At 34.4% G+C, this 19,195-nt stretch overlaps 2 protein-coding genes across 4 annotated transcripts in view; both read right to left on the bottom strand.

Annotated features, from left to right (window-relative positions):
- LOC149569269 (uncharacterized) overlaps nt 1-19,195 on the bottom strand; it is a 103,343-nt gene that overhangs the window by 535 nt on the left and 83,613 nt on the right. The window lies entirely within an intron of this gene.
- LOC149569271 (uncharacterized) lies at nt 1,613-2,731 on the bottom strand. Its single transcript, XM_089817720.1, has 2 exons — nt 2,378-2,731; nt 1,613-2,282 (listed from the first exon to the last, which is right to left on the bottom strand). The coding sequence occupies exons 1-2, from the start codon at nt 2,651-2,653 to the stop codon at nt 1,707-1,709; spliced, it is 852 nt and encodes a 283-aa protein (XP_089673846.1). The 5' UTR covers nt 2,654-2,731; the 3' UTR covers nt 1,613-1,706.

The following is a 19,195-nucleotide window of genomic DNA, read 5'->3' as shown; positions in this document are numbered from 1 at the left end:
TTTCTCAATAACATTTATGAAAATAGATAGTTGTAGAATGCTAGGAACATCAACAAGACCCTTGTAACAATTACAAGATTGATTAACATATAATAATAATAATTTAATGAGAATCACTCCTCTGACACCCAAACATCTACCAGAGAATAACAGTTATAACAACAAAGATTCATATGAGACATAAAGATGTAATTTTTAAAATAAAATTGATGTTTCTAGATTCAAAAAAGCATGCCACAAAGCGTGTTTCCCCAATATAGTTTGGACAAATGTTTTGCCTTTCCACTAATACAGAATCTATATACTTGACTATAATGTTTGAAAGATAGTTCTGACTTTGTTTTGCTTTGTTTCTGTTGTGTTTAGGGGATTCCAAGGATCATTTGGCTGGACGATAGCGCAAAAATGAACCTGATACAATGAGATGTTGTAGAAGTGGAATCTCTTTGTGGAAAGAAAACAATTAAAACCTTATAACAAGTCCCCATACAATATTTTATATATATTTTACATACAGAGAAAGAATTGAAAAAATAAGCATATATAAAGATTACTATAACAAAAATCATATTTTCATAAATTGATTGCTCATAAAATTGCTCTACATGGGAAAAGAGAAATATGCAAGCATTCTATCATAATTAATTGGTGTATGATCCAACAATAAAAATCCAATCAAAATAAATCAAAGAAACAGTACTCCAGGTGTATATGTACATTCTACTATCTTAGAAATTGAAATCCATGCTTACAATATATATCCATAGCGTGGCACAAATGCCACAAAGCATAAATCATCTTGAAGAAGCTAGTATGGCATATAATATTACAACTAAAAATCCTAAGACAATATAGAATTAGGCTTCTATTTACAGCAGCCATAACTGATAGAGAAAAACAACATAACAATATTAATAGAAGTCACAAATGCCACAAATCAGAAATCATCTTGAAGAAGCCAGTATGGCATATACTATTACAACTAAAAATCCTAAGACAATATGGAATTAGGCTAGTTTTTACAGCACTCGTAACTGATAGAGAAAAACACCACAACAATATAAATAGAAGTCACAAATGCCACAAGTCAAAAATCATCTTGAAGAAGCCAGGATGGCACATAATATTACAACTAAAAATCCTAAGACAGTATAGAATTAGGCTTGTATTTACGGCAGTCGTAACTGATAGAGAAAAACAGCACAACAATATAATAGAAGTCACCTCTTGCTGTAGAAAAAATACAATACTATTTTATATATATTTTACATACCAATGAACAGTATTAAGCATATGAAAAATTAAGCACTAGTATTTTACATACCATTGAACAGTATACAGTACCCTGAGAAACATATGAAAAACTAAGCATATATAAACTCCACTTTAACAATGAACAATATTCTAGTTGCTTACAATAGATATCCATAGCCAGCACAAATTTCACAAATCATAAAATGAAACAAAGAAGCTACAAGCATGAGGTCTTCATTAACACAATGCCAACAACAAGAATTTGCAAAATAGGATAACATGATAAATCCAATATATTTCGATTGCTTCAAACAGATTGTAGGTTCATAAATAGTCTCAAAAATTAGGATCTCCTCAATGGACGAGTATTTGAACACAAATATTTCTAATGTAGATGTATAAAAAGTTTTATTACAATAAGCACAAAATTCTCCAATTAAAGTGCTGGAAAATTATATAACTCCTCCAAATTTATATCTAATATATTCTGCCCTCTCCTCTTCAGTCATCTCTATGAACGCCCAAGCTTTTGTAGGCTCAGAAGTAAAATAGTCATATGCCACAATTAATGTTTGCGGACTAAGTCCAGGCATGGCTATAAGGGCAGCATATGCACATGATATATCACGCTTTGTTTCCCTTTTATCAACATTGACATTGTGAGCCCTACCCATTCCCTCATCTATATTATGAATACTTTCACATATGACATCTAAACAAGAAGCCATCCTTTCCTTCCTTTTCTTTGGCCTCCTTGTTGATGACATAGATGGATTTTGTCTAATGGATGGAATAGAACTGTTTACATTCTGAAAATCTTCATCAAAATCCAGAGTACCATCCATAGGCATATTGAAGCCTCCATCATCATCAAGATCAATGGCCTCATCAAGTAGGTGCTCTTTGGTCTCTTGAGCTGTTGCAGCTGCATTTCCTTCAGCCATGTCGTTCCCAACAATGATTGCTAACTCATTGAAATAGGTGAACGGTTGTCTCTTGTATACTCTGGCATTTTTTAAATCTTTTCTCTACATGATGGAAAGTTGAAAGAATTAGATATGCCTTTCATTACAATTGATAAAGCGATATATAACTTACTTAAAAAATGTCTATAGAACATTACCTTCAGCAGCTCCTCCCAGACACTATCATCAACGTCCACACATTGCGTACTTTCATTCCATGAAAATCCACTCATGTTTTTCAGCGCTTTCATCATTCTATAACTTTGTTTCCATGTTTTTAATTTGTTCTTAATGTTATCCCTTATAAGATTCAAATTCATCTCTTCATTGAACTTCTTTTCTACCGTAGTCCAAGCTGTTTTCTTAAACCCCCCTTCAGCTTTTCTTCCTAGCTGAATTTTCTCAAGGACCAAATCTATCAGTTTTCTCTCCATCTCTTTTGTCAACTGCAGTAACACGAACTTCCTCTTCCATGCTTGTTAAGAGATGAGCGAACAACATATTCAGCAATCTAATGCGAACTGCAAAACTTCATAAAAAAAATCAACATCTCATGAGGGTATCGTAGTGTTAGCTATTTTTCTTAGTCCTTTACCAACAATCACATCCATTAAGGTATTATATCCTTCAATAAAATAATGATTGACATAAGGAAATATAACGTGTTGATGTACTTCACAACTTTACTACAAACCTTGGACCATAATATTTGGGTGTCAGCCTGTTATAAAGACTCTAAGTTTTGAAATTCCTTTCACCAGGGAAATTTTTTTATACAGTTATTAGTTAAAAACACAAAAAGTGGTGGGGTTGTTTGATAGCTTATCCATGAGGGATGTTTTCCATTGAGTGCCTAGATATGTGGCTAGATTTTGTAGATTTTGAGAAATTCAGCAATTTCATAGTCATGTGGCAGGTGATTTTATGGAAATTTGGAATTCTTAGGTTTATATGGCAACTTGCCTTCAGATTTAGCAAGAAGATGTGCCAAGTGCCACAAAGTGTTTTTGGAAATCACCATGTCATGTGGCAAACTTTGGGTCAAGGTTGAAACTGACATGCCCATGTAGTAAGGTCTCAAAATGCAACTTCAGAAATTCAACCTTCATGTGGCAAGTCAGATTTGGAGCCTTTATGTGGCATGGTGAAGAGTCTGGATATCATAACCTTGTGTGATTTCAAAAAATCTAAGACTCTTACTCAGTTGCTCTTTATGATTTTCATACTCTGAATGGTGGCCATAGAGAGTCCTATGATAAGACTCTTACCTTGCTGTTTATGATTTCGATACTCTGAGTGGCTTAAATGTCAATGCTGGTGATAGTCCAAAGTGGCCTCCTTTTAAGATTTTGTTATGTTAAAAGGTTCGCTAGATATGGTTTCATGAGATACTGGTTTCTTTTTGATGATGCTGCTATCTGTATTAGTTTGAAGTTTTTGACAGTCATAGCTTGCTGTTAATGTGCTACTACTGCCTATTGTGCTTTCTTTGCACCCTCTGAGATTTTGTGTAAAGAAACAGCACCCTGTCTATGCTGCTTTTAATATGAAGCACAATAGATGAAAAAAATGCATGCAAACTTGTACATGTATGTTTAGTGGAGTGACCATGTTTTTAGTAATTATTTAGAGAAAACTTTCTCCAATTCTGAAGAATAATGAACTTGAGCAAATGGAGTAACAATTGTTTTCTCTGAATTGAACCTCTTTCATCTTAATCTTAACTATTACAAATAAAAAATATGAAAAGATGAACTAATCAGTCTGAAGCTTGCAGCCAAAGATAACTTTCAATATAATGGACAACTTTAAAGCCTGTGCTCCTTCTTTGACTTTGGCACCTAAATTAACCACCTTTAGTATCGGCATATCATGTGATCAATTACCACAGGCAAACTACCATAGAGAGACTGATTGTTCACATATCTATTTCAAAAGAAAAAACCTCAAGTTTATATGCATCATATTAAAGTTCATCCATGTAAAAACAACTTTGTATAGGAATTGCAGGAAGTGCCTTAGGAGGAGAAAATTAAAAAGGACAAATGAAAAGATGAGCTAATGGCTCTTTTATTGTAAATGGTTGGATATTCTTTAACAGCTAGCTGGTAAAATCTGCACAAAAGAAGTAATAAAAGGAGAGGGGGTGTGAGAGGGGGAGAGAGAGAGAGAGAAGCAAACGTAGCGACCAACTCACCAAAGATAAATGGAGATTAAAGTGAGCAGCTAATAAAAATTTGAAAATATAAAGAAGCAAATGGGAAATGCAAATAAAAAACCAAAAAATTAGAATTAGTTGACCACGGAAGAAAATTGTTTGGATGTGTGCACACATTAACTAAAAAAGATAACAATATTTTTTAATAGAATAATTTTGAAAACTGTGGACACTTAGCTAACAGATTCCTCCTAGAGGAACAACAAAAACTGAAAGGCAGCAGATATGTGGCTAGATTTTGTAGATTTTCATGGCATGGGAACCACAAAAACATGAAGGCATGTGCCTCCACATGACCCCTCTATGATTACACAATGGTTGCCCCTCGCTTCCCATTATTCTACACATTGAAACAAATAGAATCTGTTCTCAGCAGGGGAAATTTTATGCAGTTATAAAAAATCTAATCTTTGAAATTCCTTTCAACCATAATATTTGGGTGTCAACCACTGCTGAAATTACTAGGTGTCCTACCTTTGTTTATGCAAGCTCAAATGCTTGTTCGCAGCTCAAGTTCTCATCTAGATTTCTTAACTATCAATTTTGATCAAAGATAAGTTGTGAATTGAATTAATATAGAATACTATATTTTAAGAGATTAATCATAATGCATTTGGTAACACAACTTCAGTTTTGAAAGAATCCCCACTATTTTTATAAGGCTGCAATAGAGATAAGCATCAAAAAACTTGTAAGCCCAAGTTGTAGAACATATAACGCTGCAATGGAGATAAGCATTCATGAGCTACAAATCACATACCATAGTTTGATAACTTTATTCATACAAGTAACAGACATTGTAATGTCCCCTTTTTGACAGGCACTAGCCACTTATTTTATTTTAGCCTTTATTTTCCCCAGAGGCTAAAAAGGGAGAAATACAGGGGAAAAGATATATTAGATTAATTACTTATAAGGTTACTAAACAATGAAATATTAAAAAGTAACTTTATATTTAATTGATTTAATATTAAAGTGACTAATATAATAAAATATCAAAAAGTCACTTAAAGAATAAAGTGTTGGATTCCTCTAGAAGCTTCTTGGAGTTGCTTGTGAAATCTATATACAAAGCCTTTGGGGGGTCATTTTACACATCTTGAGTTGCATATTCATCTATTGTGCTGAGAGCCTTAGTGCTTGCATACTTGCCTGAGGGTTTGAAGACTCTAAGGTGCCAATTTCGGTTGTGAGATATCAACACTAGTTGGGAGTGGAGGAATTGGTATTCAGCCAATTCATTTCTGATTAATTGGGAGATAATATTCAGTGATTTTTGTTCAGCCCGTGCATCTAATTTTTGACATCAGTTGGCAAGGAGAAAGGTTTCAGTTTTCATAGCAGATCCGAAAAAGCAATTTGAAAAAGCAGAACCGAAAAAGTAGTCCAAAAAAGCAGATCCGAAAAAGCAATCAGAAAAAAGCAAAGCCAAAAAGCATGTTATCTCAACTACTTATTCCAGGTTCTTTTGGTATTTACATTTGGCAATTGTAGATGGATACATTTGACAAGTAATATATGTCTTTTTGTTACCAAAGTATTCAGCCATTGTAAACATTGAAGTATTGAAGGGAAATCAACTTAATTCAGTTGTTCAATTTGTATGCCAAATGTTTGTAAAAACGTCTCATTGCATAGTCATTCATAAGATGCATGCCAAGTGTTTGTGAAAATAGCTTTTGGCTGTAGGTGTGCATTTTACATCAGAATTTCATGTACTTGCATTTGGAAAATAATAAAAAGAAGTTGCATATCACTTTGATTTCCAATTAGTTATTTTGCAATCATTGGCATTCAAAAATCATAGCAAAACAACAAACATCAACAAACTGAGGCTGCAAGAAAAGTGTTTAACAAAATTCCTAAGGCAGAAAAACAAGGATAAAACTTCAAAAATTGTCAAGGCACTTTACAGACATACATACTAAAGCCACAAATCCATATTCGTAGAAATATTTCTCTATCAAAATTAATATTAGCACAACAAAAACTCACTCAAGAGTGCAATACCCATATGCTATAGAGTGTGTTTCCTATTTACTACAAAGTGAAAATCAATGTTCAAGTTTTGTGGTACAATTAAGTTCGAGAGTTGTAGTTTTTCCACATGCTTCGGGTTATTTCATCTCGAAATCTCCCCCAGTCATCTCTATCTCGCTGATTCATCCCGTAAGTCTCAAGAATTGGCACATTTATCCCTACGCGATCATCATCCTCTTCAATTTCCACTTCAGATGGAAGACCATCCTCCATTGTATTGAAGTTATGTAGTATTCCACATGCCAAAACAATCTTTGTTTGGGTAAATAGATTATAGGATGTTGCATGCCTCAAGATAGGAAAACGTTGCTTGAAAATACCAAACTTTCTCTCTATCACATTCCTAAGAGAGGAGTGTCGGTGGTTAAATAGCTCTTGGGGACTGTTGATCGAGTTCACTCTACAAAACTCTTTTAGATGGTAACGCGTACACCTATAAGAAGCAAGGAATCTTGGTACATTTGGATAGCCAACATCCACTAAATAGAACTTTCCTGCGCATATGGGTTAAAGTCAAAATAGAGAAAACAAAATTTGATTTATTATAATCACAATATAATAATCTCAAATATGAATTCATATACCAGGTGGAACCACAAGTGGATCTAATCTAGAGAGAGCTGAAGCAAGCACCCGACTATCTGCAGCAAACCCTTCCCAACCAGCAAGAATGTATTGAAACTTATAGTCAAATGAACAAACACCCAAAATATTTTGTGACAAATTGCCTTTTCTATCGTGATATTTTGCTTGGATGTCCACATCAACATTAACTAGCATATGAGTTCCATCAAGCACACCAATGCAATCCTATTATAAGAAATATTATTATCAAATACAAATTAATATAATCAAGTTTCTAGCAACAAAATACATGTCACTAGGATATTTACCTTGAAATATGGATCAAACCAGTTGTTCCTAGCAATTTTTGGAGGAGTGGTTGCAAGAGGGGGTAAAAAATAACCATTATGAAGTGCTAAGATAGCTTTTAAGACCTTGTGGAAGTGGCAACTCACTGTCTCTCCTGAGTGACCAAAGTTATGGCCAATCTTTTGATTCCTTAGATTGTGACAAAGGGTGTGGAGGAACATCACTAGTTGATCTTCCAATGTTATGTTTACTGTATCTTGAATACTCCCTTTTTGCCTTAGAATTTTGGCCAAGTGGAAAAAGGCTACTCTACTCATGCGTAGTTGGTCATGGCAATCTGTGTTATTAGAATGGATAATGCGCTTATAAAAAGGACATGTAGCTCTTCTTCGCTTATGCCTATGTCTTCTAGCCTCTTGGGAAGATACTACTATGACTACTGCAAGGGTGGCAAGCAAAACAGCAAGTATGCGCATGATCTTGATCTTCCTCACTATGGCTCCTTGAACTTCTATATCATCAATAAGATCCATCAAATGACCTCCAACAACATAACGAAGTTACTACTTATGAATACAGGTAAGAGAAAGATGTTTGTCATAATTTTGAAATAGCCAACCGTTAAAACTATTAAAATTTAAAACTTAGGTTGCAGATAACAGCAGAAACAGCAAAATATGAAAGAGTTCAAATGCCAAAGGAAACTAGCAATCAGTTTTGGAAGAGTATTGTACATCAATCTATGACCCTTAACATTTGAAAACTATTGTACATCAAAACATACTAAGATTCCTTACAAGCAAAAGTCTGAGAGATGTCTGCAAATTTAACAAAAAATGTAGGATGATGATGTTTTCCAGCATACATTGATATAATTATGTTTGAATTTTATCCCCAATAGACTACTCACTATATGACACATGCTGGATGGATAGGGATTACAAAGCCACGAGATATTATCCTTTCAAAATCCACAAGGTCCAAGTGGACATTCAACAAATTCTCAAGGTTCTACAACAACTCCCTATGGCTCTTCTATATAACGTAGTTCACATCTTAATGATTCATAATTTTTGATAGTAGAGACATATGTAATCTTAGGATGATTAATGATTAATAATTTATAATAGCAGAGACATGGAATCTTAGGATCAATAACTTCAAAGATAGAAAAATGGATATGCACTCTAATCTCATGAGAAAGTACATATAAGTACCCGACTGGTGGTTTTTCATAATTCTTCTCTCGAGTTTAACAGTCACCATTACAGTATGTGAATGGTTTAAGGATCAACTTCAATTGCAGTGGTGGGGAGTGCTCCTTTCATGTGGCCTTTGCCATATTCTTCACTCTACCAATTGCCATTATAAAGGTTACTATTGATAAGGTATCAAAGAAATCCATTTTGGAAAAGAGGACTGCTAATGTTGTGAATTCTTCCATAAATGTACTCTTAATATTTTCGGATTTCCACATAATATAAGGCTGATATCTTACAAGATAAACAGTCTATGGATTTGTCCATTGGACGAAGTGATATATGATATATCTCTGGTTTGAGGACTGATCGACCCAAGGAAAATTTTATTGTGTTTTTAACTGATCTCTTTCCTAATAGGAGCCATAGCCCCAATCTTGGCATGGCTTTTACAAATGTTATGACCTAAGAAAAACCATCACCATCCTTCCACTTCAACTATAGTTAGTCCTAGAGACTTTGCATTCGAGCATGAATCTTCTACCATCTATGGCAGGAACTTGGCTGCACTGCAGCTCTTGCTCTTTTTATATAGTATCATTATTCTAGGTTTGTTTACAAACAAGTGCCCAATAGCTTCACCACAATAACTTATCTATCCAGTCTGTGGTATGAAGCATTTAATTATCTGTTCATTCAAAGAAAACATCATAATTTCAAAACATATAGCAAATGTATTGAATTAGAATAATTGACAGCATAACTTAAAACAATGTTTGGTACCTTCGGTTACTTGAGAATGTTTTGACAGCATACCTTCAAAAAATTACAGAACATCCTCATGTATGAATAATTCACAAAAATATGAACTAGAGATATGGTACAAAAACTTTTAAATATGTTGAATTTTTAATATCTAGTTAAAATCCTTGGGCATAAAGGGACATTTCGATCTGTGCAATATATATTCAGCAGTCCATTAACTAATAATTCCACTTGTGTAATAAATATCAGTACCTTAACTAATAATTCCACTTGTATATCTATGTTTTGAGGTGGCATTTGTAAAACTTGGTATGCAAATCCATGGCAATATAACAAGATGTGCGTTTCACTCTGAAGTTACCCTGGTGAATACCCTGTTGAGCATGTATGCACAATGTCGTAACATAGAGAAGGCACGCGAACTGTTTGATAAAATGCCTACTGTAGACATGGTTTCCTGGAATGCAATGATTACAGCATATGCAAAGAATACTGTTTGATAAAATGCCTACCATAGACATGGTTTCCTAGAATGCAATGATTACAGCATATGCAAAGAATACTTCTAACTTATTTTGTATTGGATTTTTCAGAATTTAAAACGTATTTTAAATTACTGATCATGGATTAACACTGTGAACATGAAAACACAAACACAAATTCGGAAATAAAAATAAAATTATAAGTATGTTGATGCACATAAACCATTTTTATGTCACCTAAGTAGATGATTGTTAAAGGCATACATTTTGGCAAACCACTCAGTTCCAATGGAAACCCTTCAACTTGTGAGACCACTTTTATATTACGTGTTTCATTCCTACACACCTTAGTATCCTTTACTCGGGGTCTGTCATAAAACTTGTAAAAATAGAGATAGTCGTTTGGCATAAAAGCCCTAACCACATTGATTTCAAGTGAAGGAAAGTCGTTTGTGAAAAAAGCCCTAACCACATTGATTTCAAGTGAAGGAAAAAATAAAACTAGGTTAAGGAACAACAAAAAAAATACAACTTATTCCTAAAACACCACGAGATCTACTGACACGGCCCTAGCTCAAATGCTGACTAAAATCTACTTCGAAGTTTTAGATGTCTGAACCTAAAACATATCAACAATGTAGGTGAATATGAGAAGATATACCACCCAAAACAATTCCATTTCTAATGGAGAGAACACAAACACAGTGACTTACCAATGAAAATCACCAACAACGAAAATCACCCAGCAAAATGACAAATAACCACTGTATCAACAATGAGCGGGAGTTTTGCTTCTACCCGAAAAGACACTCACGCGCAACTACGGACCCGACAACTTATTAAATTTGGCATAGTGAGATTGAGTATTGGAATGGCCCATTCCAATAACAAGTATTTTTTGGAATAGATGAAAGCTCATTTTGGGGCTAAAATAGGAATACGTTTTCCTATTCTCCATTCCAATTCCGTCAACCAAACAGGCAAAAAAATTTATATTATAATTTTTAATGCCTATTCAGGTTGTATTCAAGCAACCAAACAAGCCCTAAAGCAAAGAATATGGAAGCAGAATTGCAGTTGATTACATTGAAAAAGTTCAAGGTTAGGTTTGATTTTAACTATCAAGAAATGAATTCTCAGATAAAAAGAGCCTACACTCATGTTCATCGCATCGAAGACATCTGGATAGACATCAAGACAAAACTTGACATCATGAAGATGGATTATTGCAAATTAACCTTGTAGCAAATAATTGATCTTAACATGTTGGAAATCCCTTCAAATTTTCAAGTTGAAGATGATGGCGACATTCTTGATTCAGAGTTTCATCAACCAGCTTTGATAAAAAATGCCCTTTTCCTATCCAATGGCAACAAAAGGAAGGTACATCTATCATGGACCGATTCCAATCCATCTTAGTATACACTAATAAATGGTTGAAATGTAAAGGCCTTAAAAGAGTAAATCCTAAGATTGTGGAAGTTTTGGTCCTCCCGAAAGGAAATCACAACTAGAGATTATAGGGAAAGATGGTGCCTCATCTTAGAGTGCCAAGGGTTCCTTTAAATTCAAATTGAAGAGTGGAAAAGGAAATAAATCATTTCAAGTTCCTGAGCCAATTCAAGAATCAGTGACAAAATTAGAAGAAGAATTGGAAACAGAATCTGATAACAAAGATTCAGATGAAGAAGGAGAAATCATGATCACATCTCCCCCAAAGCCTGCACAAGCCTATACGTCTTGAATACATGAACAACAATTTTTGCATGAGGTTGATGATGATGTGGATTCATTTTCCACTATTTTTACTCCTTCCATTCCAATCTCGGAGATTAATACCATGGCTCTTCCTATTTCCTATGCTGCTCTTCGTGCTCTTGCACATGAACAATATGATCATTTAGCAAATGTGTTTGAAGATTTTCCAACTCTTACCAGTGGTCAACTTTCCCAACTTGATACATCTTTGACAGGATTCGAGCTTTTCATGATGGAATCTTCTTAGCATGTTCCTATGCCTTCAGCTGTACAGACTAAATCTTGCTCAATCACTACAGATATACAATCTGGATCAATGCCAATGGTCTCCACTGTGCCTGTTTCTGCGGATGAAAGTTTCAGCCTGCCTGCATGGTTGAGTAAAATAACAACAAAGAGAAAGAAAGTGGTTGTTCCTCCTAATAATCTTCCTCTTAAGAAGACTAAATCTAAATCCTTGAAAGATAAGATTGTTTTCAAAATTTTGGTTGATTCTGATACAACCAAATTTGTTGAGGTTGTTGAGCCCTTGGTAAATAAACCTGTTGAAGAACTTACTCATTCTGATTACAAGATTACTAGGGTTGAAGTTGGAAAGCAATGACGTTTAGGTTGCTTGCAAGATGCTGAGGATGCATTGACAAATTTATCAAAAAGTAATCATGAGCTTTGGGAAAAGATGAATCAGTTGAAACCAGAGATCTCTCGTTTGAATGAGGTTATTCAGAAACAATCTTCTCGAAGTGTTGTTGTTATGTCTCAAACGTCTAAAGAAAGAAAGCTGATTGAAGCTACTAAGTCTTGGATACAAGAAATCATTTATGGAGTTTGAGCCATCACAAAGACACTTGCAGTTCCTAGACGTGTCAAAGAGATGAATGAAATGGAACAAAACTTGATTTCTCCTTTGACACTAAAAGTAGATAACCTGAAAGAAATCTTTGATAATTCGAATGAAATCATAAAATTTGATCTGGATGCTATGATTTCATATGATATTCTTCAATCATGTGAAATGTTTTTTAGATTTCAAGGGCTCATTGGTTACAAGGAGACATTAAGGAAGCCGATTACAAAGTTGCAGGTGGCCTTGGGAGATTGTCAAGCAGTTGAAACAAGTGTTACTTATGATTTGGAACAGATGGGATGTCGTGTTACTGATGATTTTGGTAATCTTTTGGCAGCAGAGAGAGTGACTTCCAAATATACAATCAGGATCAATGCTGATGTAAATTCTGAAGATTTTGGTTCGCACATGATGAACAAGTTTGTTTTGTATAAATCCTTGATAGAACACTTGTTAGACACTACAACAGCAAATTCCAAAGTTGTGCAATCAGCATATGAAAATGCAATGAGAGTTGAAGCCATATCCAAAACTATGGAAATTATTGACCTTCCCACAATGCGTGACCTCATTGTCAAATTCAAAGCATTGAGAAACAATCTCTAAGATTGTTGTTTTGTTTCATGTTAGTAGTTGTAGAAGATGCATTACATGAAAATGTATAATTACATGTAATGCGAGTTACATGTATGTAAAAGGATGTAATGCGAGTTGCATGTGCAGTTGCATCTAACCCTTTATTTTTTGTAATTAGAGTAGGTCAAAGTTGGATGAGTTGCTCCCACTTTTTCCTCCTCCTTTTTCTCAACTTCTTTGCCTATACAAAGGAGTGCCCCCTCATTGTAATATTATCATTATCTTTATGCAAGAGAGCTCTGGAGAAATTGTACCAGCAAAACTTTGTTTGTGTAAGCACTATTTTGAGAGAAAGTGAATACAAAGGAGCATTTGAGACTTAACTTTGATTAAGTAAGATTGTTATTTGTGTGAATTATAAGCTTTGTCTATAATTCATCCAAGTTATCTTTGATTCCTATTATCTTGTGTTATTGGTAATTGTATCTTGTGAATTGAATAGAAAATATTTAAGAAGCAATTGGAGCCAAAGCTTTCACTAGGAGCAGTTGTGGAAATATATAGCTAGAAGCTTTGTCTGTAGCTTATACTTCTTTCTTAATTTGCAAAATAGTTAAATTATTTTGTACTATTAGGAGTTTTTGTGCCCTAATTGTAAAGTTTTTCCATATAGAAGTAGGACCGGACTTAAAGCCAAACCTTTACAATTTCAGCTAGCCTTTCAGTTAGTGAAGGTTTATCGATATCACAGTTTCCAGCTCTTGATAGAAGTGTAGTTAGAGATTAATGCTGCCCATTACTCTCTCCACGAGTAAGTGCATTCTTATTTGAAAGTTAAGAAAAAAGTATATTGGCAACACCCTTTTTACAAAATCTCTCAACTTTTTGGTTACCTTGAGCTGATCCAAGGAACGGTGAGAAGTGGGAGACTTCTCTTTAAGGTAGGAGAGACTCTATCTCACACGCTGTGGCTGGTCCTCCTATTTTGCGACTAGAGTTTTACCCAAAACTATCAATTGCAAAATATCCACCCAACAATATCCCTTAAAAATACTTACAAAATTTTCTAAAATGCAATAACTCTTCAATTGACTTTCCATCCCATCTCTTTGTCAACTTGTCAAAAATATCTATTAACCTTTAATATATAATAACAAAATATTTATAACAAATTTAATATTCAACTGAAAAATTTATAACTTACTAATAAAGAATACTAATTATATTAATATTATTAAATGCCCATTAAATCAAATAATATATCAATATAATATATTTGTTATTAATATTATAATTTTCTCATTTAATACTTAAATGTGTTATAAATAATTTTTTATATATTAAAAGTTAATAAATATTATCAAGTTTTAAAACTAAAAATTAATCAAGTGATTTATCATTATATCAATTTGGTCAATAATGGTTTTTACATTAATAAACTGCGGAAATTTACCACTTTGGCACTTTGCATTTTAAAACCAATATTCACCAGGGTATGTAGGAGATTAACAAGGAAAGAATAAAGGCAAACATGCCTTTTCTTACCACAATACATGAGACTTGGTAAAGAAAATGAAACTTGGAAAAAGGCACAAATACCTTTCCTCATTCACATAAAAATGTGAGGAAGATATTAGGGGTTTTAACCCTAAAACATACTCTTTTTTCATTTCATTTTTTGCTCTTGCGTGAGCTTAGCTGCCATGCAAAGGATGAGGGTTTGGAGGAGACATAATGGAGGTCTGCTAGAGTTTTTATTGTATTTTCAGCTGCCTTTCTACTCTGCATTTCAAGTTTCAGACCTATTACATGCAAATTTTGCAACTACCATATTGTGAGTTGCCCTATTTTGAACTTTTCCTAAATTGCCATCCAGTTATTGAAGCTTCCTATCGTCACTTCGTGTTCCCCAGTCATCGAAAACATTGTACAAAGCCTTCCGAAGCTTCCCATCATTCCTTGTGTTTGTCTGAACCTCTTTGAACCTCGGTTCAAAGTAGTTCAAAGCAGTTCAATCAAAAGGTTCTACGCTGACCTTTCTTTTCGACAGGTAATTCGCGCAAGACTTCGGAGTGTTCTTTTGAACTACTTCGAACCCCTTTGAATCTTGGTTCGAAGCAATTCAAAGCGGTTCAACCACTAAGGCTCCTTGGCGGAAATTGATTGTGGGTTGTTGAAAGCCGACATTCTCCCATGGCATTAATTACCACATCAGGAGGTAATAATTTAAAAGAGTGCCTTAATTTCAAGCATGGCAAATCGTCATCATGATTTAAAGTGGGAGATCTTTTGCCGAAAAAGAAGGATTGGGTGTCAAACGAAGTTAGTCATTGTCAGTACAGCCAAAAAGGCAAGTATTTAATAAAAAGGTCACATCAAAAGATTTTGAACGTGTGAACCTAGCTGCAGTTGATTTGTTATCAATGCCTCATTATGAGGCTGTAATTTCACATGTATGTTCTCTTTCCCTTAAAAAGAGCATAGATTTTCCTTTTTTGTTTATCATACGAAAAAAGGATTTGAAGAAGGAGCTAGTAAGGGACAAGAAAAGAGGTTATTTCTCTCAGCAGGTCGCAAGTGAGAACACAATTTAACGTTCTTTTTGTTCTACTGTTTGTCCGCATTTCAAGATAGAATCAATTTGACCCTTTCTTTCTTTGTTTAAGATGAAATCTATGTTGCATTTCTTTGGGAATGTTTCTAGTTTGGAATGCAAGAGACCTATTATTTGCTATGTTACCCCAGGTTTCCGAGACGAGGGGACATTGGGATGAGGAAACAGGTTTCCGAGACAGAATTTTTTTTCTTAGAGCAAGGGACGGCAGTGGGAACAGCTATATAAAAAGTAGGGAAAATTTTAAATATACAAGGAAATTTTAAATATTCATATAAAAACGTGGATAATGCATGCTTATATAAATTATAGAACCTTAAAATATAATGTTTGTGTTAAATAATTTAACTTTAGAGTTCACATGAGAGTGGAAATCAAACAAATTATCAAAACTGAAACATTAATTTTATGGGACAGCCAAGGGAAAGGTTTCCAGAAGTTTCCGAGTTTCCGGGACGAGGGGATGTGGGGACGGGGACAATTTTTGCTGGAAATGCGTCCCCGAGTAACATAAATTATTTGTGATACCAATTTAGAAGGTGTTAGACTAGAAAAGTTGCAGTCGAATTTTCTTGAGCGAGTCGAAGAATTGAATGGTTGTATGGAAATTTTGACTAGTGGTCTGACTGAAGCTGCAGCTTTCCCTCCTGCACTGTTAAGCCCTGAATTGCTCAAACTCTGTATTGATCATTATGATGTGAGGAGTAAAAGTATCCTAAACAAAGATGAGGAACCTGTGTTGTCAATCTCCAAGGAAACTATTGCTTTGGTGTTACATCTACCAGAAGGCACATTCACTGCATTTTCTCCCATCCAATCCCTAGCTAAGTACCAAGAAACCCCAAGAGAATACCATAACATCCTAGCCAAGAAGTGGACAGCAACTAATTATGGTGGAGGTTCAAGGCTACCTAAGATAGTCACAAAAGATCATCTAAAACCTCATATTCATGATCTTGTAGTGCTGTTACACCGAGTTAAGGGTTCAGCCGATGTCTTCCTTTTTGAGGAATGGATATTTCGTTATGTAGAGATCATTTTAAAGGGGGAGCAATGGATGGATTGGGCTGAAATAATCGCTAGCTTATTAAGAACGTAGCTTAAACATGCTAAGGAGTCTAAGGAAAATTTCTATATGGCCTCTTATCTCACATACTGCATTGCTTGTATTAGTAACCTTACTTCTCTACCTTATGAAATTTGGAGTGAGGAAATAACAGTCTATCAAAATTGTCCCCTACTTTAAACAGATAAAGTGTTAGAAAATTTTAGAAAAGTAGATGATGTATTGGTAGAAAGTATGCATCTATCTCTGAAATACCACTTGTAATATATCTTGATGACTTGACTATATACTCTAAGAGAAGGAAACACCACTTGAGAGACTTGGGAATGGTGTTGGACCGATACAGACAACAAGGTATATCCCTCAACCCTAAAAAGTTTCTATTCTTTGTAGAGGAAGGCAAATTGCTCGGACATATCATTTCTAAACATGGTATAAGGATTGACCCAGAAAGGGTGAAAGCAATACAAAAACTAGCACTGCCCACTAATAGAAGTGATTTGAAGTCCTTAGGTCAAATCAATTTTTTAAGAAGTTTTGTTCTTGAATTTTTTGAAAAGGTAAGACATATGTTGGGTATGATGAGCGAAAAAGATACCTTCAGATGGCAGGAAGAGGACAAGAAAGCTTTTGAGGATATTAAAACAGCCATTTCAAATGCTCCCATGCTAGTGAGTCTGAATTTTGAAAAAGATTTCATCATTTACTACTACGCTTCAGAACATACTCTATCTAGTATTATGACTCAAAAGGATGATAAAGACAATGAAGCCCCAATTGCTTTCATGAGCATTCCCTTGAAGAAGCATGAATTAAACTACACCCAAATGGAAAAACATGCATTCACTGTGGTGAAGGTGTTGAAGCAATTCAGGTATTACATTCTGCATTCCCATTCAATTGTCTATGTGCCAAAAACAACGGTAAAAAGTATATTAACTCAGTAGGAAATTGTGGTAAATAAAAAAGCTGTATGGGTAACTAAAGTATAGGACTATGATTTAACTATTAGGCCTACCACTTTAGTAAGAGGACGAGGTTTATGCAAATTGATGGCCGAAAACAAAGATTCGTCTTCTGACAATAATAAAGAAACGACCACTATTTTCTTAGTAAGTTCAACAGACCCCTAGTTCTCTAATGTAGCATGATTTTTGACATATGGTGAATGCCATCCAAACATGAGCTATAAAGAAAAATAGAATCTTAGGTTGAAGGGTGCAAAATATGTGAGAACCCTATGAAAATTGTAGATTCTTGTATGTTATTCATTATGAAGAATAATATGGGCTAGAAAGAATCAATCTACAAAGAAGCTATTAAAGAAATGCAATCCATTGAAAACAAGATTGTTGGGATGCATGAGGAGCTTCTTAAGGATATAAACATAGTGAATCCTACAGGAATTCTAGAGTTTGATGATGGCAACATGTATTCTGAAGCATTAACAAAAAGCTTCAATAATGTTATTGCAAAGATTAAAGATAATGAATCGCCTACTGCTAGTGATTTCACCACACCAGCAAATATTGAATCCATGCTCTGTTTAAACAGGAACCTCATGCCGCGACAGAGTCTGAAGATCAAAGAATTCAAATGGTAAAAAAATGCTTGTAGGCCTAAGCTATTGAGTTTGAAGAACCCCCATTCTCATGCAATGCAGGAATTTATGAACACCTTCAAAAGTTGGAAGCTGGTAAGACAAACTATGGGCAAGGGGGAAAAGGCTGGCGATAAAATCTGATCGAGATAGTTACTTCCGGTTGTGTCTTTTGCATCTTTTGCAACTGTTTTTTAATTGTTTTTATTTTACCGTAACTGTTTCAACCGAAATCGCTGGGCATTAATGGAGGCCTTTCGGATATGTAAAAAGGCTATAAATGTTGGTGCATTTAACTAATTAAGGGTTAGAATAGAAAGATAGAAAATACTTTGATAAAATAGGTACTTTTTGAATAGCAATAGACAGATAGCATATATATATTTGTTTTTTGAATGACTGTGTGCAGGAAAGAAGTTATATATATATATATATATCGTCTTTGATCCCACTTTAAAACTTGGTGTTTGAAGTGATTAAATCATTGTTACTTTGCGAACATTTGATTTATCATTTGAGATATCTATTTTTGTTTCTTCTGCAATATACATTGATCAATTTTCTTGAATAGTTATTATGAAGTAGTTGTAGCATTCAATTTCTTTTGAATAAGTGGTTATGGTGAAAAGATTGTGAGCTTTTTATCTTTATTGTATGAATGAATTATCAACTCACTACCTAGTAGTATGTGAGAGTAACTTATGCGCTTTCTGGGAAAAGTGCGAAATTGGTTTTTAATTCATTGACAAGTCTTATAAAGGAAGCTATACCTATAAATACAGAAAGAAAACAAATAACATGAAGTTTTCTCTAATGTTGTCAACAGTTTCGTACTTTCCAAGTCTTGGGCATAGAGAAAATTATCATTGTGTAATTAGAAAGACAATCTATTCACTAACAGGACGCTAGGGGATAGGGTCTTTATCTCTTAAAGTCGA

Source organism: Cupressus sempervirens, chromosome 3 (genome assembly GCF_028749045.1).
Source record: "Cupressus sempervirens isolate cs-2001-9-10 chromosome 3, ASM2874904v1, whole genome shotgun sequence".
NCBI classification, from domain to species: Eukaryota; Viridiplantae; Streptophyta; class Pinopsida; order Cupressales; family Cupressaceae; genus Cupressus; species Cupressus sempervirens.
The sequence above is the reverse complement of the archived record's forward strand: the minus strand, read 5'-3'. Positions and strand labels throughout refer to the sequence as shown.